Source organism: Cryptomeria japonica, chromosome 3, assembly GCF_030272615.1.
Source record: "Cryptomeria japonica chromosome 3, Sugi_1.0, whole genome shotgun sequence".
Classification (NCBI taxonomy): domain Eukaryota; kingdom Viridiplantae; phylum Streptophyta; class Pinopsida; order Cupressales; family Cupressaceae; genus Cryptomeria; species Cryptomeria japonica.
Window position 1 is genome coordinate 516,987,730 of NC_081407.1, and position 21,662 is coordinate 517,009,391.

Genomic DNA, 21,662 nt, shown 5'->3' on the forward strand with positions numbered 1-21,662 from the left:
TAAGAAATTAGCGTGTCTTTCTTTCACCATAATCCATGAATCGTGTCTCATTTTTGGATTATAGATTCACCTTTTTAATGGTATGTTTCTATCCAGAAGCAATTATTTATATTTTATTTCTATTCTTAGTTTTGATATAGCTAATGTTCTTCTGCTTTTATGCAAGCATTGAATTAAATTTTGATTGATAATAAAATTTAAAAAGTCTAAGAATCATATATCAGAGATGTTCAAAGCCAAATAAGTTTGACTATTTATCAAAAAACAATGTGGAATTTTACTTATTTACTTGTGTGATGGACAGGTTGCTGAATTCAATGTTTCAGCAGCTCAACAAGGCATTGTATACATTGACGAAGTAGATAAAATTACAAAGAAGGTATTTGGGTTCTACTCAAATCTTTCTTTGGAATTTGCTAGAGTGGCTAGACATCATCGACTAATATTTTCTCTTTTAGACACTTTTACTAACCATAAGAAAGTAAGAAATAATCCACTGAATGAATGTTTTTAATAAGCAGGCGGAAAGTCTCAATATCAGCAGGGATGTGTCAGGGGAGGGTGTCCAGCAGGCATTGCTAAAAATGCTGGAAGGAACTGTGAGTACTTACCTAACAGCCTTTGTCCTTCAATTTTTTGTATATTTCAAGCTATAAAATTGAATCTGCTTCTATGTTTTGATTTGACCAGATATTAATTATAGTGAGGTGTATTTGTTTTTTTTTGGGATATCGTGTTTGAGTATTCTTGCTTCCTAGCCTAGTGTATATTATTGTGGTAAAGAGGATGCCATTCTGGCTGTCACACGTTTTTTAATTTTCATAATGTCAAGGGAGATGACGGGGAATGACATTGCAAATGAGTTTGATGTAAAGTGCCACAGTTTTGCAAAGTTTGTGACATATTTTGCATTTCTGAGATAATAAATGTTCAATGTGGTTGAAAAATATTGGTAATCTCAAATGCTGCCCTCTAATTTTGAATAGTACAACGCTCATTCTCATACACTACAAATGCTTTATCCTTCTTTGTTCCTCTTAGAATTTGGTGCATTGCCTTGCTGAATGCTATTAAAAAATGCAAGATATGTATACTCTGATTGTCTGGATCATATTCTGTTGCTATGTATCAGCAAGCTGGATATATTTGAAATCAGTTTGTCATGTTTAATCATCACTTTTCCACTGAAATCTATAAATGCATTTTCTTAATTGTTTTTTTTCCATATTTGCTTAAATGATTCGTGAATTTTACTTAGAAAAGCAATTCTTCCTCATCTCTCTGCAGTTCAGAGGAGCTTTCTTTACTCTGATTGTCTGGATCTTATTCTGTTGCTATGTATCAGGAAGTTGGATATATTTGAAATCAGTTTGTCATGTTTAATCATCTCTTTTTTACTGAAATCTATAAACGTGTTTTACTGATTGCTTTTTCCCATATTTGCTTAAATAACTTGTGAATTTAACTTATAAAAACGATTCTTCCTCATCTCTGCACTTTAGAGGAGCTTTCTTTACATATCTCAAATAAGTAGGATCACATTTCCTTGGGAATATGTAGAGAAAGGAACAGCATATTTTTTTGAGCAATTAGAGCACCACATAGATCAATTAAGAAGGATGGCCCATCATTTATAGGAAACAGATAAGAGACATGTTTGATGCCTCTAACACGATCCTTCTTCATTTTGCAAATCAATTGAACCCCCCCTTGCATATAGGATGGCCCATATAACAAATCTCCAAAGTGTGTGGGATCCTCCCTGTAATGCCCCGCTAGGAACCCCGAAGGAAAACCCACCACAAGGGTGAAACAATTTTTTATATGTGCATTAAACACAACATGCATGATAACACAAGTGGAAGACTTACACCATAATTCCTTAAGGGTTACCAACGAAGAATTAAAACCAAAAGATAAATTCCACAATTAAGGTTAATCCAATAATCCATCATTAACTCAATGATCACAAGAAGCCATAAGCAATACAAATTACACCATTGAAATATTGAAAGGATACAATATAATTTCTCTTTAATAAGCATGAACACATAACATAAAGGAAACTGATAAGTAACATCCCAATCTTAGGATTACATTGTTCTTCCAATACATGGCTTCTCAATATACATATAAAGATACAACTTAACCAATTACAAGGTTACAAAAGATCATGATACAATGACCACATAGGTCTCCAAATAACAATAATCTCCAAACATGAGATAAGCATGAGCCACGTTCCACAGAAACACCTGCGAAGCCAATCCTCGTATGAAGGTATGAACAAGAACATCGAATGGGAAGTGGCACTACCACCCGACCATGTAATTCCCAAAATGGAATCACCCCACCGTGCTAGGAGATAGCTGAGGACCCTCAAGCAAGCAAAAGCATGACATGGTCGACAAAACAATACGACTCCATGACAACACAAAGAGACTCCACAATAATCCAGGTGACTCAACATCACAAATACACAAGGGATTCGATATCACAAAACACAAGTGAACCGACATCACACACACAAGTGAATCGACATCACAAAATACCAGTAAACCTAAAGAGAGAGTGTCATCGCATAGCTTAAGATGGATACCATGGTACAGCCTCCATAGGTCCCAACTCACTGTCTTGGTAACCTCTCTCGAACCTCCGGTTCCAACTAAGTCTCATGCGGACCCTACCACCCTTTCGTGAAGGCAAGGTGGTCGGTTTGCCATTCCAGGCCTTCTCACTACATTATGAGCCTCAGTACAAGCACTCACCTATGCGCGAGGTACAATATCTTATTAATGTTGGAGAACTACCCACCTAATCAATTAATTAGATTATCACTTATTATCTTACTTTCGAAGGGTCATCCTGCCAACCTCTTTGGGCACAGCCCCCATTCGAAAGCCACTCTCTCAAAGGACACTAAACAAACATGGTCACTCCACGAGGACCCTATGGCGAAACAAACAACCATAACACCACTATCCAAATACAAGTGGTCAAACAAGGACATACTAACTTTTGGTTAACCATAAGGCAAAGACACTATATGGTTAAAACAATGAAGCCATCATATATCACTTGGTCAAAGGTACCAAATACGCCACCACAGGACGGCTGAACCACAGACCCGAAATAACACAATATAACTCTTGCAAGGAAAACTAATTTCACTAAGTCCGCACTCAGACAATCTTTGAAAAAATCAACATCATAAGCACTTGCAACATCTTTGATTGAAAATTAAATAAAACACTCTTTTACCATTCACATCTATTCAATTTCCAAATCAATATTTCATCAAGGATAAAATTCACATTAAATATTCAAGTGAATAAAACATGAACTCCTAATAGGCATTTTAATTCATTTCCAGAATATATCCAAATTAACCAATTTGAATTACTAATTCATGCCTTGATTTCCATTGATAAATTTATTAATCTACTTAATAAAAATCACTATTTATTTAACATAAAAATCCACTTAAAAATATTTCATTTAATAAAAATTAAATTCAAAGCACATAGGAATTTGTACCGCTAAGGGTACAAGTTTACGTGGGGGTGAGGCCAACCCGCGGTAGCGTTGCTGCTGAGGCAGCAGACACTACCTGCCGGTAGTACTGTTGCCGACCGGTAGTGCTGCTACCACCGGTAGCAGCCGCTACCGACCGGTAGCACTGCTACTGACCATGGAAAAACAATATGCCACAAAATCGTTTTAACATAAAAACGATTCTTTTCCGGATCTTTTCATGGGCACACACACACACAGTGCCAAGATCCAAATTTTCAAAGGGATATTTACCAGTAAGGTAAATGGTGAAATAAAAAACACATAGGAACCCCAAATCTTGGGCAATAAGATAATGGGAAGCGCACAGCAAACTAAATCCAATTCATTCTATTCCAAATAAAAGAGCAATCTAAGAAGTTGATTTTCAAGAACACAACATACAACAAATAGAGAAATGAACCATTTCTTTTCTATAAGCAAACACATGATTTGAGATTCACATAATCAACAACCATAGGCATTCTTTCTTCCATTCCAATCATTCCACAAGAATTTACAAGGAGATTTGCATAATTTCAACACACAGGAAGCAAACTGAAAAATTCAAATTTAAATTTAAAACAAGAAGAGATTATCCAACCTTGAAGCAAACTAACAAGCAAAATGATGGAAGAATCCCAATCCTTGCAACCCAAATCGAATTCCAGCTCCTTCCAGAATGTTTTACCAAATTTCTCTCCAGAAATTCTTTCCCCCCTATTCCCGTGAATTTTCAGGCATATATGGAAAAATATATTTTAACCTAAACTTCTAGTCGAAAGTTTTTCCATCCAATCAGATTTAAATATTTTTAAAGTAAAAACAATCAGATTTACCTTTATCCAAAAGCAATTCCTTTCCAACAATTAAAATGAAAAAGTTAAATGGAAAGGTAAAAAGAAAAGCTTTTTATTTTATTTTCTATTTTCCATAATACTTTCCTTCAACATAATCATTTAACATTTAAATGGCTGGGCAATTATTTATTTCCTTCCACAATATATATTAATGCACTTTACAAAACGAAGTAAGCCATTTAACCATTTAATCTTGCAAATTAGTAATTTAATTAAATCAATAATCGCAGAGCATAATAATTAACTAATTACGCCAACATAAGATAGCATCATCCATTCAATTAAATAACCATTCAGATGAACGAAAACACGCAAAACGAAGAATGATCAAATGACGACTCACAAATGACCAAACCAAAGCACTATGACTCGCATACCGGCCAGACGGGAAAGACAACCGACTAACAACACTCACACGAGTGTAACTGCGGTCAAGTTAGGGTCCAACAACTATCTCCTCCACTCCCATCGGACTTATAAGGCACGCTCAGACTTGTGAAACCAGGTGGAGCCGATTCCCTGTACCTACTCGGTACTTGTACCTGCAATGTCCTGCAACAAAGAACCACACGTGCATATAGACAAATATATATATATAGACACGACACGCACACCGATGAAGGAGAATCGTGACGTTCCCTGTCTCACCGGAGTGAGTGAAGGAAAATCATCTCCTTGCCTCCCATACACATGCAAACACGCAACACATAAATAACGCATCGCACATATAAGGTAAGAGTGTCAGTCCATGATAATGATCCATAAAATAACATTAATCATAAGCACTGAGATACTGCATAAAATCATACACCACAGATCCAGATAAAGCATGAAATAACATCGCATAAAGTCTGAATCAATATACAATAATGTTCCACTGAAGTCCATCAAAAACATACAAAATGAGTCTAATCAAGGAGGGGTACTACACTCTCCCATAGAGATTGTACAAACTTTGGTGAAGCTTCTATGCCCATTCCAGTTAAGGTGGGTATAGGGGGATGTACTAGCTCTATTCTATTATATTGTATTTTGTTGGGGTTCAACTGTTTAGTTTTGAGTCAATCTTTATCAACCTCATATTTCATGAGTAGTGGTTCACAAGAACCCATGTTTTGTGAGCCTGAATGGCTCACTTACCACTCATTGCATCTAGGTGACACACACATGAGTGAAGCATTGGGCCTTCTTGGAAGTCACCTATCTAATTTCTATTCCATCTTGAGCGTGTTGTTGGAAATATTAAATCATTTATATTGTAATAGGTTAGTAGGTTAATAAATAAACAGAGTAGGCATGCTAGTAGTAAATATTTGTTATTAATGTAATATGTTATATTAGTTTGTGTTGGTCATGGTAATAGCTGGGTGGTTATTCATGGGGGTTACAAAACATGGCTTTATAAGCTGATGTAAAGAAATGTAAATGTGATTTGGAGAAATATATTCTATTGTTCATTATTGCCGATCTATGATGTAAAGCATTTAAAAAAATTCCAATATGGTATTATAGAACCATGGAAGATTCATGCGAATCGGTGGAGGCAAGTTTTCTAGATTAGTTGGTGGGAGTAGAAGCACTTCATTTAAATTTTTAGTTTATTTTCCTATGTAAAAGTGAGCATAGGTGGACAGAGTCATTTTGTATTTGAGTGAAGAGGGCATTACAAAATAGCTAAGTTATCGAATCACACAGGCTACCTCGTCGATTCTGGATACGAAATGTCTCGGAATCGGATTCGGGCATGAATCGCCTGTGGATTCTCACAGGGTTTGGATTTGCCTAGACCAAACTGTTTTCGGGTGTGCCCTCGCGTTTCTAGACGAACCCATCGCTGACAAGGTGTTTCATGCTCGCGTTCTGTTGCCCATTATCAGCAGATCTTGATAAGAAATTGTCTTATGATAGTAAGACTTCACAATTTCTTATTCCTAACATTGATCTGAATGATAGCAGCAGATTGTGAATATTACTGTGCGCATAGAAAATAATGGTTACCTTATGGATCACCTTCCTTCTACTCTCCTAACAACGATCTTCCCTAAAACAATGGAGGATTGATTAGACTTAAATAATCATGGATTAAGAAAGGCAATTGGTTTCTGAAGAGTTGCGATTGATAGCAAATAGACACATTCCACTTCAAACAGTCACGATTCTGAAGGAAAGTCACCGCCCTACCAACCTGATGGAGGGTTATAAAAGGAATATGCTAGCATTCAAGGAGGATCATGGAATGAATCTGATCGGGCATTTCACAAGATATTGAAATATACTATATTGCAATTCAATACTGGGGTTGGTATGAGTTCTTTATACATAGGAGAGACTGTATATATCTCTACACACTGTTGATTGATAATGCCTTGCTGTTTATGACTGCTTACATATATATCACAGTGAATGTTATTTGTATCTGATTAATGATTTGCTGTTGCTTATTTATTATATGTAGAATGTATGCATAATACTGGAATCCTTCATATGTTCTCAATGTTTATTGAAGTCAGCCATAATAGGGGAATGAGGGATTGCAAGAGGAATACGGTGATGGGGTACTCTTCTAGGTATGCAACCTCATGGTGGTGACCACATTGTCCTATGAGGCCAAGGGGGTATAGAGGGTACTTCCTTTGGGCTTAGAAGAGATGGACTTCAGGGGCACCTTGTTGTAAATAACCTCATCCCTCTATCATGGTGAATTAACACACCAAGAAGTCCAATCATAGGAAGTGGGAAATGGATGGCAAGATGAGAGGGAACGGACATAGGACACCTCATTAGGTACATTACCTCATATGGATGGCACGGGCCACATGGGGCCAAGAGCTATGCTATATCCGCTCTTGGGCCTAGGATAGAGGATCTCTAAGACACTCTATTGAGTCACCTTACCCGAGTTTCCCTACGGTTGAATTCCATCAATAAATTAGGTCCTCCCTACGGTTGAATTCCATCAATAAATTAGGTATATCAAATGATTAAGTTAATGTTCCTCTATTCCTTGTTTTACTTGGAAATTGTGTTTTTAGGGCAAAAACTAGGGCATTTATAAAAAGGGACATTACAAATGGTCTCAGAGCATGATCATGCCAGCCTATAGTGAATAGATAAATCAGTAAATGCATTTTAGCCAATAGGATGGCTCAAACAATGCATGTATTCATACATATACTTTGTGTATGCTCCGTGTCTTCATACATTCATGTATATACTCTGTGGTTTCAAGTGTATGCTTTGTGTTTGGCTCTGTATTTTTAGTTAATCTAAAATATGAGAATAACAAGACTGAACCAAAAGGGATATGAAGGTCATAGATGTGTGTCATGCTTCTAATCCTTGTGTCCATATATGGAAAGTTTGCCTTGTTTTGTCTCGAAGAGATATCCCTAGGAACAACCTAAATAATTCTTACGATTACAATTGATGAGAGAAATCTTGTCATAAAATTTTAGTTAGCGATCCCCGCATTGAGAAAATTTGATTAAAATGATCATTGCTTGAGGACAAGGAATCTCGGGAAGGGCAGATTGTCATGCCCCCGATCTGACTCCCATTATTAGCAGATCTAAATAAGAAATTGTCTTACAATAGTAAGACTTCACAATTTCTTATTTCTAACATTGACCAGAATGATAGCAGCAGATCATGATTATTACTGTGCACATAGCAAATAATGATTACCTTATTGATTGCTTTCCTTATACTCTCCTAATAGCGAGACGTAAACAATCATGGATTGAGAAAGGCAATTGGTTTCTAAAGAGTTGCGATTGATAGCAAATAGACACACTCCACATCAAACGGTCACAACCTTGAAGGAAAGTCACCACCCTACCAACCCGATGGATGGGTATAAAAGGAATACGCTAGCATTCAAGGAGGATCATGGAATGAATCTGATCAGGCATTTCGCAAAATATTGAAATATAATGTAGTGCTATTCAATACTGTGACTGGAATGAGTTTTCTATACCTAGGAAATACTGTATGTATATTTGCACATTGTTGATTGATAATGCCTTGCTGTTTATGACTGCTTACATATATATCACAGTGAATATTAATTGTATCTGATCAATGATTTTCTGTTTATTTATTATATGTAGAATGTATGTATAATACTGGAATCCTTCATGTGTTGTAAATGTTTATTGAAGTCAGCCATGGTAGGGGAATGAGGGATTGCAAGAGGGGTACGGTGATGGGGTACTCTTCTAGGTATGCCACCTCATGTTGGTGACTAGATGGTCCCATGAGGCCAAGGGGGTACAAAGGGTGCTGCCTTTGGGCTTAGAAGAGATGGGCTTCTAGGGCACCCTGTTGTGAATAACCTCGTCCCTCTATCATGGTGAATTAACACATCAAGAAATCTAATCTTAGGAAGTGGGAAATGGATGGCAAGATGAGGGGGAACAGGCATAGGACACCTTACTAGGTACACCACCTCATATGGATCGCACAGGCCACATGAGGCCAAGAGGAATGGTATATCCGCTCTTGGGCCTAGGGAAAGAACTAGGGCATTTATAAAAGTGACATTACATGGTGATTCTGGGTTGAATCTAAGACATTTCAATGCGGTAAAAGGAATTTTTTTTTCGAGAAAACCCCCAATAATCAAAATGTGACGTAATAATTTTAATTTCATTCCTCATGCATTTCTCAAGCCATTGACATAGAGTGCTTAGGGATTACAGGTTGATTCAGTGTTCCATGGGCGTTGGGGATGGGGGGACGGGGGGACGTGTTTCCGGGACGGGGGGACCAAGGGCCTAAGTTTGGGGACGGCGGGGGGACGGCGGCGGGGGGGGTGGCGGGGTGGTGGTGCTGATATAGTTATACATATACATATAGTACTTGAAAAACTAGTTTTGAAAAGATGTATGACAGTATTACAGTGTAAGAATTATATTTCAAATGAGACTAAAGGAAATTTGAAATACTAAATCTAAATACCAAGATTTCTAAGTTGTGTTGTTGTATGGAGCCTAATCAGACTTGGAGGTTAGATTTTCCCTACTTCTATCGGCGCGGTTTCCCCCTATATTTTTCAACGGGGGTTTGGGGGCAGTGCCCCCAAGTTGGGGTCAAGGGGCATTGCCCCTTGCGGGGTCAAGGGGCAGCGCCCCTTGCGCGTTCCCTGTCGCGATACAAGGCGGGGTCGAGGGGCAGCGCCCCGCGAGGCCAAAAATACTTTTATTATTTTCTAAAGGCGTTGGGTGTTATTTTTCTTTTGGCCCACGTCCAATTAGAGTTACCCCTTAACCCTCAAAAAACTTAAAAAGTCACTTTTTAAAAAAAATTTTAATATTAAATATTGCATATACGTGGGGGCGACAGGAGACGTCTGGGCGTCTCCCTGTCCTTGGAGAGACACGTCTCTCGAAGGACGGGGAGACGCCCAAACGTCTCCCAAGGAGACATGGAGGCGTCTCCATGTCTCTCTGGGAGGGAGACGTGGAGGCGTCTCCATGTCCTTGGAGAGACGTTTGCAAGTCTCCCGAAGGACGGGGAGACGCCCAAACGTCTCCCAAGGAGACGTGGAGGCGTCTCCATGTCTCTCTGGGAGACGCCCAGACGTCTCCCAAGGAGACGTCTCCACGTCTCCCCGTCTCCCTGGGAGACACGGGGAGACGTCCCCCCGGCGGCGCTTGGGTGGCGGTGGCGGGACGGCGGGGGACGTCACGTCCCCGTTCCCCCGTCCCCGAGATGTTTCTGACGGGGGGACGCACCCAAAAAGGGGGGGGACGCGTCCTCGTGGAATGCTGGGTTGATTTGTGATTGGGGGCGACGGTTTACAAGTTGGTTTCCCACTTTTTTATAGATTTCGTGTCTTTGCGTTCTGCTTAGTGTTTGTTTGTTCCGCACAGTGTTCTATGAATGTATGAATATTTAAAAAAACAAAAAACATAGAACTTGTAAAGAGGTTGTATCAAGCTACAGTGATACAAGAATGGAAAGAGGTTGTATTGAGCAGTGTATAGAAAGTTCTTGTTGTTGTGTACATACTTCCTTGCATAAATTTTGTCTTCTGCAGGGGCAGTTTTTAAACTGAGAAAGGAGGCACATTGTTGCTTCCAATCGGTGGTGGATGAATATTATTAACTCAAAGTTTATGTTGTAGCACCAAACTGTAGAAAATTCTGCCAGAGTACCACAAACCAGCAGACAATATTGACAAAAAGTGTTGTGTGATCCATGCTATCCGCCAGTTTGATGCATTTTTCTCATGCTGGCTGCAAATAAAACTTTTGTGCTGTAGGTGGGATCTTTGTTGGTGAGTTGGTACACACATAGATACACATGTGTGTGTGTGTGTATCATATATGTATACCAATTCACCAACAAATATCTCAGCTACAACACAAAAGGGTTAGTATGTATACGTGCAATGTACATACATATATAATGCATAGAACAACTGACATGGTTGGATAGGGCTAGGGACACGAGCAGCTATAGAAGCAACAATTGCTCTTAGTTTGTGGTGAAAAATCGATGGAGATATGAAAGGCATTGTGGGCTCTAGTTGTAGTCCATGCATATGTGGCACATCCACCTCATTTAGCTTGAGTAGAGTTTACTCAGAGTTTTTTTGTGCCCAAAAACATATCTGGAATACAATTTTCCCTGCAAGGAGGCACACAAAGAAGTAGATAAGGTATGCACAAAATTTTGTTATTACAACCTTCCCTTCCAAAAGAGTTGACAACATTGATAGTTGTAGGGAAAGGGGACAAGGTGTCTTGTCCAAAAGAGTTGAGTGGGAGGTTGCTCCAAGATGCTATTGCAGATGCAAAAATAGTTATGAAATGTTATACGAAGCAATGCCGATGTTTGCCCCCTCGGGTGAATATGCCGGTGTCTGGGCCGCCAAGCGGGCGTGGAGCTCATACACCTGCTGAGTGCGTACAGTCATATCCCGCTCTGCCACCAATACTTTCTCCAAAGCTGTCTTCACCATGTGTGCGGCTTCCAGCAACTCCTCTTTTGTATCCGCTGCCTCCGTCGCGCAGACCAACCGAGTCTACAACATACTCCTCTCGGTACTGACGACATCCAACTCCTGCTGCATGTGGCTCCTCACACTCTGCTCAGCCGCCAGATGAATCTCTACCTCGGCCTTCTCTGCTCGGGTCTCAGCCGTCTCTGCGCGGGCCACCTCTAGCTGTGCCAACAACTACGCCGTCTTGGCTGCCCAGGAGGCCTGCTGACTGGCCACCTCCATCTCCAATGCTACTCGCGCAGCCTCGCAGACCTCAAACTCCTGCTGTGTACGCCTCAATGTACAATAGGCATCCCGGTAGACTTTCTCGATCTCGCGGACAACTGCCGTCACCCGACTCTCCACAACGGGCTGACGCAGCCTCCAAGCTTGGAGCATCTCCTTTGTCTCAGTAGTCAGCCAACCCTGAGACTCAAAGCAGGTAGCAAAGGCTACCGGGCAGCCCACCCGCATAAACTGTAAGACCTGCTCTAGCTCCACCACCACCTGCTGCAATGCTTCTGTTTGGGCAGCGGTCACCACCCACCTACCCCTCATCACCATGTCAGCCATGTCAGCTAGATAGGTCTCAATATCTTCCCCTGTCTGTGCCGAAGGCTGTGAAGTCTCTGGTGGAACGGACACAACCGCATCCTGCTGTGAAGGTACCTCCTCCGCCACTGAAGGTGTACCATCCCCTGGCCCCTGCCCAGCAGAGGCGACCTCCCCTACCTCGTTCCCAACTACGAGTCCATGTGCCTCGCCCGATGAGTCATCCAAGTCGACTACCTCCGCTCTAGTCTCTCGACACGAGGAGAATACAACAGCTCCCTCCGGTTGTGCCAATGTCATCTGAAACCGCTGTGCGAGCCAGCTCTGCATAGCCACGACCGACGGGTCGGCACACATCTCTACGATCGGGGGATGGTTCGCTGTCGTCGGCTCCTCCAACAAAGATGCCGAAACAGTCACCACGGCCTCGGTCCCCACAACGTCCAATTGTACTTGCGGCTCCGTATCCACTACCTCCCTCAGCCCTTGCTCCTCGGCGACTACTACTCGATGCGGTGACTCCTTCGTCCCTGACTTTGCCATGTCCTCCGTAAGTGCCGCCATGGTTGGGCTCGGTGGTGCTACCCGTTGCTGAAGGGGGCCAAGTGTAACTGGCGTGCGGCTCTGTTTGAAGGCCGGAATAAAGGTGCCGCCTACTCCAGATGATGGCAACGGCGTGCCCATCGGAAGCAGGGGTGGGGCAAACAGGACCCGCTCCTCCGTTGCCCTGCTGCTATCATCCTCCTCTTCCGCTTCTGATTCCTCTGTGCTACTGGAATCGCTCCCGCTGTCAGGCTCCCCTGAAGCTGAGGCCGTATCTACCGCCCGTTTCCGCTTCGCGGAAGAGTGCCTAATGTCCAAGTGCCTCCAATAATGTATTGGAGGCTCACCTGCTCCCAACGGTTCTTTGTGGCCGTACCTCCAACTCCTCCTCGGGCACTGCTTCCTGCGTGGCCTCCAGGAACAACCCTATAGCGTAGTGTGGCAAATAAAATGTGCGATGCTGCAATGTCAAAAACTCATACATGCGCTCTGCGAGTAACGCGGCCCAATTGTACACAATGCCATTCATCAACCCATTCATAAGCATAATCTGAGGGAGGGCGATGTCCGACGCCCTACCCGACCTTGTCAATCTGCTGTTGATGACATCCATAATGCATCGCTAGTGGCCCTCTGCAACAAAAGTCTTACGGATTCCTCGACCCTTCGTGGCATTAGCCACGCTGTCCAACTCTGCTGTCGTCAAGTTCCTGGAGATTAATTTAATCCACCGCTCCTTCTCTTTCCGCTTCATCTTTTTAGCCTTCAATTCTATTTTCTTGCCCTGTCTGCCTAGAATGCCGAATACCCTCGTGAAGTCTCCCGCTTTGAAGGATCATCCCTCCCGAGGTATTCGAAAGTGCTGGTGCATGTGTGCCTGTCGAAGGTGTCTACCATGAACCGTAGGGCACCCTCATACTCGCGGATAGGAAATACGGGCATCCGAATAGCCCACTCCACTTCCGCCTTACGGAGGTTTTGCTTCACCAGATCATTGTCGGGAGTGTCCTGCCACCATTTCCGGCATTCCGACCCATTCAAGCCTTCAAAGCTGATATTCTGGGGTGTTAATATATTATTCGCACTTATGGCAGCCTGTGGTGCTTTCTGCTTTTGCTTCTGTCGGGCGCTGGCATCCATGGTGTTGCCTGCAACACGTACGCCTGACGCTAAAACCCTGATATTGCTATCCCTCTGGCTGCTACTGGAGGAAGCCTGCAGCTGTTTTTTCCAACTTCGTTTCCCTGTTGAATCCATTAATCTTTGGTATAACTAATTTCTCCTTGAAAATCGTACGGTCGTTGGATACCTTCCTAACGACCCTCTTTGTTGTGTATTGCTGTTGCTGTGCGGACTGGGCTGCCTTCGTGCGTTCCTTCTCCTTTTCTTTTTTTTTTGCTCCCTTTGTGTGGGCTACGTGGTGCGAGACTATTCCGGATTGTGCAGCGTTGTGCGGCGCTGCGCGGGGCGTGTGCGGGCTGCGCCTTTCTTTTTTTGTTTCTTTGTTTTTAATGCTGCGCGGGGGGGTTTATTTGTGCGGTGTATGGTGACCACCGCCGGTGGCCCCACCGTCAGTGTGACCACCGCACGGTGGCCCCACTTTTCCTCTTTTTTTTAAAAAAAAAATTCTTTGTATGGTATGGTTGTCGTACGAACTGTACATTTTTTTTTTTCCGAACCGTACTTTTTTTTTTTCTTTATTTTTCAGTAGATTGACAAACATCCTGACTGGAGGGTCCAGGTTTCCTCCGTTCGTGATAAACCTTTAATTTCGATCCATTGACGACGTCTAGCACCTCCTTCCCGTCCAACGTCCACAACTTAATCGCCCCGTTGGTATTGACCTCGCGTACCTTGAAGGGCCCTAGGCATCGCACTTTGAATTTCTCAGGTTTGATTTCGTTCCTTCCATTGAATTTCAACACCAATTGCCCAAGAGTAAACTTCATTCGCCGAAGGTGCTTGTCGTGCCAAACCTTCCGTCTTTGCTGGGTTGTCTCTGTCGCCCACTGAGCCATCATCCTTCGTTCATCCAATTTGTTCAAAGCATACAGTCTCTCTCTCAGGCTTTCCATGTCGCCAAGTCGATTATCAATGGCGATTCGGAGACTCAGCACCATGAATTCAACTGGCACCACGGCTTCTTGTCCATACATTAGCTGGAAGGGAGTCTGTCTAGTGGTTACCTTGTAAGTTGTTCGGTATGCCCAAAGCACCGACGGTAGGCGCTCCTCCCAGTCATCCTTCTCCACTCCGCAAGACTTATAAATCACTGACACGATTATTTTATTGGTCGCCTCAGCCTGCCCATTCGCCCACAGATAGTAGGGGCTTGATAAGGAGTGGAAGATTTTGAACTCCGTTGTTAGCAATCGGATTATATGATTTACAAAATGTCCTCCTTTGTCACTCATCAGTTGGATTGGAATCCCATACTGCGTAATGATGTGTTCATAGATGAATTTTGCTGTATTGACCGTAGAGTTGTCCGACAAGGCCCGTGCCTCAACCCACTTGGTCAAGTATTCTGTTGCCACTACAATGTATTTGCACCGTCGGGCTTTACTTGGTTTTAATGGTCCGATGAAATCCAATCCCCATCTCTCAAACAGTTCCTGGGCATTCGATGGGTTGAGGGGCATAAAATCCCTCTTCAATGGCCGTCCGACCCATTGGCATGTGTCACAGCTCGTCACCCACTCTCTGGCATCATTATGTAGTGTCGGCCACCACAGTCCTGCCAACAGAACTTTCCTGGCCATGGTGTCGGGCCCCATGTGTCCACCTGCGGGCCCTTCATGTGCTTCCCTTAGGACACCCTGAATTTCCTCTTCTAGGACGCATTGCCGTAGGATCTGGTCGGGTCCCATTTTGTACAAGAGGCCATTAATGAGTTGGAATGTCCTGCTCCTTAGTACCATTTTCCTTCTTTCTCCTGGTGGCATCTCCCTCGGAAACCGTGATGTCGACAAGTATTCCCCCACGCTTGCATACTAGGCGGGGAGGACCGCGATGCGAAATAAGTGAGCGTTTGGAAAATCTTCATTCACTCCTTCGGCTGGTTCTCATGACTGGATTCTTGATAGTTGGTCAGCTATCACATGGCTCTTCCCGGGTCTTACGATAATGTTGAATGTAAATTCCTGCAGCAATAGCAGCCATCAACTGATTCGTCCTTGGATAATTGGCTTGTTTACCGGGTACATTAATGCCTGGTGGTCCACATAAAATGTGAACGGGGTGGCCAGCAAGTAATGTCGAAATTTCTGGACGGAGTACACCATCCCAAGGGCTTCCCTTTCTGTGGTGCTGTAATTTTTCTCTGCCTTCGACAGGAGTCTGCTTGCAAAGTAGATCGGGTGATCTAGCCCGTGATCGCCAACCTGCGCCAGTGTGGCCCCTATGGCAAAATTGGATGTGTCAACGTGTACGTGGAACTCTTTGTCCCAGTTAGGATATGTTAGGATTGGCGCACCCACCAACCGTGACTTCAGTTATTGGAAAGCCTCTTCCTGAGCCGTACCCCATGTGTACCGATCAACTTTCCTTGTCAGCTTGTCCAGAGGGCAGGATACTCGAGCAAATTTTTTGATAAATCGCCTGTAATACCCTATGTGTCCTAGGAAGGATTTGACTCCCGTGACATCTGTCGGTGCCTCCATTTCCACTATCACCTGAATCTTGTCTGGGTCAATCTTGAGTCCAGCCTTACACACTATGTGTCCTAACAGCTTCCCTTGAGGCACCATGAATCTGCATTTTTTGGGGTTGAGTGCTAGGCGGGCTTGCCTGCATCTCTCCATGCATTCACCAAGTGCGGCTAGATGTGCATCTTGGTTACTGTAGATGGACCAGTCGTCAAGGAACGCCCTGAAGTTCCCTACTGACATCTTTTCAAATATGTGAAGGATTATCCGTTGAAATATCGCTGGCGCGTTGCATAATCCGAACGACATTCGATTATACGCGTACACGCCATCCTCCACTATGAAGGTGGTTTTTAATTTGTCCTCTTCGACAATGGATATCTGGTTATACCCAGAAAATCCATCCATAAATGAATAAATTTCATGACCGGCTACTTTCTCCAAGATGCTATCCGTAAATGGTATTGGAAACAGGTCTTTTATGGTGACCGCGTTAAGGCATCTGAAATCCACGCAGATTCGGATTTGGTTTGCCTCCTTTTTAAGGGATATCACTATGGGCGACACCCACTCGCTGGTCTGCACTTTAAAAATAATCCCGGCTTCGAGCATACGTTCAATTTCATCATTCACTCTCGCCGCATAGTTTTTATTCATTCTGTACGGCTTCTTCTGTATAGGTATGGCCCCAGGTACAAGTGAAATTTGGTGTACGCACAGTTCTGGCGGCACCCCTTTAAGGTCTTTATACGTCCAAGCAAATACATCCTTGTATTCCATGAATATTTTAAACGCGGCGGCTTTCAGGATTGGATTCCAATCGTCGCCAACCAGGATGTTCCTTGGCTCTGCTTCCGTGTTGAGGTTTGTAGGTTTTACGGACTCTTCGTACTGGATTGGTTTCGTCATGTCAAACCTGTGCACTGGTACTTCGTTGACAGGGGCATCCCCTTCAGTGTATTCCCCGTACGCTGGCAGAAATTCGTTCTCGTTTGACTCCTCGTCAACCTGCAACATGTTGCACCCATACATCAGCTCGTAGTCCTCCATTTGCCAATGGAAGAGCCCATTAAGGGAATCGGTGTCATGCCCAAAATTTAGGGCAAGAACGGGATAAATTTAAAAAAAAAAATCATATCTTAAGCATTAAATTTACGAATGTGAAGAAAAATTCTAACATGTTTTGTCTTAACTATGTTGGGTTAACTTAAACCACTAATTCAAGTAATCAAAAATAATTTAATTCATATGCCGAATACTAAAAGAAATGTTATATCATTTTCTCAATTTTAATTCATAACTTATTTTAAATCATCTCCCTAAAATATAATTGATGAAGATAGAATAAGTCTCCAAAGTCGTTTGCTGTTTAAAGGAACTAATTAAATTAGTCCTAGTACTTTGTTTAAAATGTCTAAAAGTTTATCTTAATCAATAATCAAAATATGCTTTAAATTAAATTGACAAAAGGGCCAATAAATTTTTATAATGAATACTTACCTATAAGTTAAATAGCCCCATAACCAAAATTAATTTTACCCCATTTAATATAAAAGTTCTAAATGTTTAGACCTCGAAAATATTATTATATATTTTTTTTAAAACATCTTTAAAATATCCTTATGGCTATCAAAAACCATTACTAACCCATATATTTATTAAGACAACTATAGTTTATAAAACTTAATAAATTATACAATCTAAAATTTGTCTTATTCTCTTACATTGGGGCTCTATGTGTAAAAGTATATCTAACTTATATATATATATATATATATATAACTCCTAAATATATATTTTTTATATAAAACATTAAACTTAACCACCATGCAAACCCTAACATTCTTTTATTATTATAAAAATGCTCTATCTTTTATTTTTTTTTGATAACATCTTATTCCTCCCTCTAACCTAGTCCTACCCTGCTAGGGTTTGTTATTTTCTTGCATCTCTATTTTTTTTGTGCAGGGGCAATTTTTTTGTAGGGATGGGCGGCGGCCATGGGAACTCACGACAAAGGGAAGGGAGGCGGTGGCGCCACTGTGTGTCCACACAGTGGTGCCGCGCCCGCCACTGTGTGTCCACACAGTGGAAGCCGCGGGCCGACACCGTGTGTCCACATAGTGGAAGCCGCGGGCCGACACCGTGTGTCCACACAGTGGCGGGCGCGGCACCACTGTGTGTCCACACAGTGGAAGCCGCGGGGCCGACCACTGTGTGTACACACAGTTGAGTCCGCGGCCGACCACTGTGTATCCACACAGTGGCTTCGGCCCTTTGGCCCTTTTCCCCATATTAAAACCCCCTTTTTTTTATATGGTTTTTTTTTTTTATATTATTTAAAAAAAAAAAATATAATTATATATTTTATATATATATATAAATATATATATATATATATATATATATATATATATATAAATATTCATAGCATTTTTGTTTTTATACATGCAGGCATAAATACATTATTCTTCGTGATCATTTATAATAGTGCATTTTATATAAATATATATAAAATGATAAACATGTAATCTGCATGTCAATAAAATTATATATTTATATAAATATATATATTTTATATGACAGCAATTTAAAATAAATAGGTCCTAGTATTTTGATTTCAGATGAAAAAGAAATAGATGGATTAATAATTTTCTAATTCATTTACAGCAAGGGTATACTTTTCTAAGCAATAATTATACAGGTGTTTTATTTCTACCTTCAACTATATACATGTTTAGATTTTAATAGTTTTACCAGCAACTAAATAAATCTAGATTTTATCTAAATAAAAACTATAATAGATTGTGATTTTCCTTTTTCTGAAATAAATAAATTTACAGATTCTGCAATTCCTACAGCAGCTATTAGATAATAACTTTTAATAAAATCTATCAACAACTAAATCTCATATTTTCTGTAATTAAAATAAAAGACAAAATCGCAGATAAAAAAAGAAATCACCGAATTAAATAAAAATGACTTTTATATTTCCGTGGACTGTTGCATGCAATTCAAAGGCATTTCTTTTCAATTAAAAAGAAGAATATATCTAGCTCATTTCATTTCAAGAAGTATTCTGCAAAATAACAAGATATTTTCTTTATCTAAGTAACAAATAACATAATCCCATGTCTTTATTTCTTATTTTACAATTAGCCTCTCATTTCAACGAATGAGGATATATTTTTTTCTTCAAAACTAATAATTACATTTGCAAATAATTTCCTGCAACAAATAACTCCTGCAACCTTCCACTTGTCCTATTCTTTTCTCCCGACAATCCTGCATTTTAAATCAAAACTATGACCATGGAGTGCTCACCTCCCAGCCTAGGCTAACTGGTAGCCACCCCCGAGCTCGGAGAACCAAGCCCTAGATGGGAAATAAACATGCAAACACAAAGGACAGAATGCACACAAATACAAACACACTCCCATCCCGGCTACACTGCACCACACCTTGGTGATGTCCTTTTTTAAGGGTGGTAGTGGACCAATTACCCTGAGGAGAACTGCAAGTATGAAAAAGAACATGTAGCCACCTCATGGCAAACCAAATACATCAAGTATAGCAACCCCTTAAATCCTTATGCCCCCCAAAGCATTCATGCCTTATTTCCCTCTTTATGACCCCCATTGCACAAACAAGCCATGCAGCAAGGGTCACACGAAATCCCTTGTGATCGCTCTCATAATGAGAGTCTCTCACTCAAGGGTTGTCACTGCTACCACCCACAAGATCCTCCTCTCTCCCAAGAGTAAGAGGTCTTGATGACTCCCAAAAACACATACAATACATAACACAAAATACCAAATGAAATTCCCAAAAGAACATGCAAGGAATCAAATCTTTTACACCTACATTACTTTCATACACATGCAAACAGAAAGCCATTTTAAGAAAAGTGCAACCAACCTTAATCTGCGTAAAGGTAGGTTAGTTTTGTTGAGGATGAGCAGCCCAATTCCACGGTTCTTCTCCTTCTACCCTTAGCCAAAATTCTCTATTCAAAATCTAGTCTATTCTTTTCGAAATTTCTCGTCTCCAAAAATGGAGAGTGGGTGATTACCCACAAATTTTCTAATTCTTGCTTAAGAAGCCCATTGTGAGAGTTCTCACAAGTTTCTAAAAACTAAAGAGGAAGGTAAGATAGAATGGGAAAGGGAACTCTCATTCGAAAAGGAAAGTTTACAACTAGGTTCAAATCTTTTAATTTCAATTTTCGCACAACTCAGAAAAGTCAATTTTTAGGGTGTCTAAAAGGTAACTTGGGAGTAGAAACTTGCCTTAAATTACCCCTAACCCTTAGGTATACCTTATGGGCTTTAGGAAACCCTATTAAACTACCCCTAGGTGTCCATTTAACCCTTTTTAAACCCCTTTGAAGTTTATTTTCGGGTCAAACCTATGTGGACCATCCCAAAGATTCTTTACCCAAAGTATTTATGACATCACGTTACATTAATTGAAAAAACTATAGTTGAACACTTTCCCACCAAGAGACAAAAATAAAATTTCAAACTTAAATCCACACGTGTCGAGTGACACAAGAAAACACTTTTACAAATTAATACATGAAATCGTCTCTTGTGGATTTTACATAAATCAATTAAATAACCCTTGACACACATGCATCATTTACTGTTACGAATAAAATACAACACAAACGAGGTGTTGTCTCTCCAAATAGACAAACCCTGGCTTACGAACATGCATAGGTCTAGGTTTGGTTCTCCGTAATATTTCCATGGTCACATGGATAACTTCCTGCGCATCTCAATTTACACATTAGTAACTTTCAAACATCCACAAATAATATAAATTACAGGAATAATAATACACATCATCACTTGCATACAATTTACATCTGAACAATTTAAATACATCTTTTATCCAAGCAATTTCACATAAGCAATTCATCCTAATTCTCATAATGTTGATCCACACTTAAACATACATCATAATTCTATTATCATAGTAAAGTCCTGCAAATTCAATAACGACATTTATCACCGCAAATTCATCTTATTCAAAAATCATGTAGTGTTCTATCTCATAAAGCAGATAAATAAATCATCAATATATAGCAATGTTATCCAAATCCTGAAATCATATAAGTTCTAAATTCCAAGATGCATCAAAGTAAAGTATCTGTAATAGTCTCAATATAAAAACCACTGAAATGTCAGACTGAGTCGAGGTGGGGCCTCACAATCGGTCTCGTCCTCGGAACATCCTTGGATTCCCAGGATGCCTTCCTCGTTCGGTTCCCTTCCGTACTTTCCTCCGTCAACTCCGCCTTCGCCGTCTGATTCCGATTCTGACGCGAGTTCTTCACTCACAAGTTGTGTTTTCAGGTCGATAATAAATTTTCGCCCGACTTTCTCCATTGACAACGTGTTACGCTTCCAGTTGTGATTCACTCTGGCTGCCACCAACCACCCTTTGCCCAGAATGACGTCGTATCCTTTCTTGGCGAGCGGAATCACCACGAAGTTGAGGACGAATGATTGTGTC

The 21,662-nt window shown here is 41.1% G+C and overlaps 1 protein-coding gene across 1 annotated transcript in view; it reads left to right on the forward strand.

Moving 5' to 3' along the window:
• LOC131060202 (CLP protease regulatory subunit CLPX1, mitochondrial) overlaps positions 1–21,662 on the forward strand; it is a 249,427-nt gene that overhangs the window by 157,174 nt on the left and 70,591 nt on the right. Inside the window, exons 6-7 of the mRNA XM_057993357.2 lie at positions 305–379; positions 522–599. Coding sequence (XP_057849340.2) covers positions 305–379; positions 522–599 — 153 coding nt within the window. The remainder of the gene's footprint in view (positions 1–304; positions 380–521; positions 600–21,662) is intronic.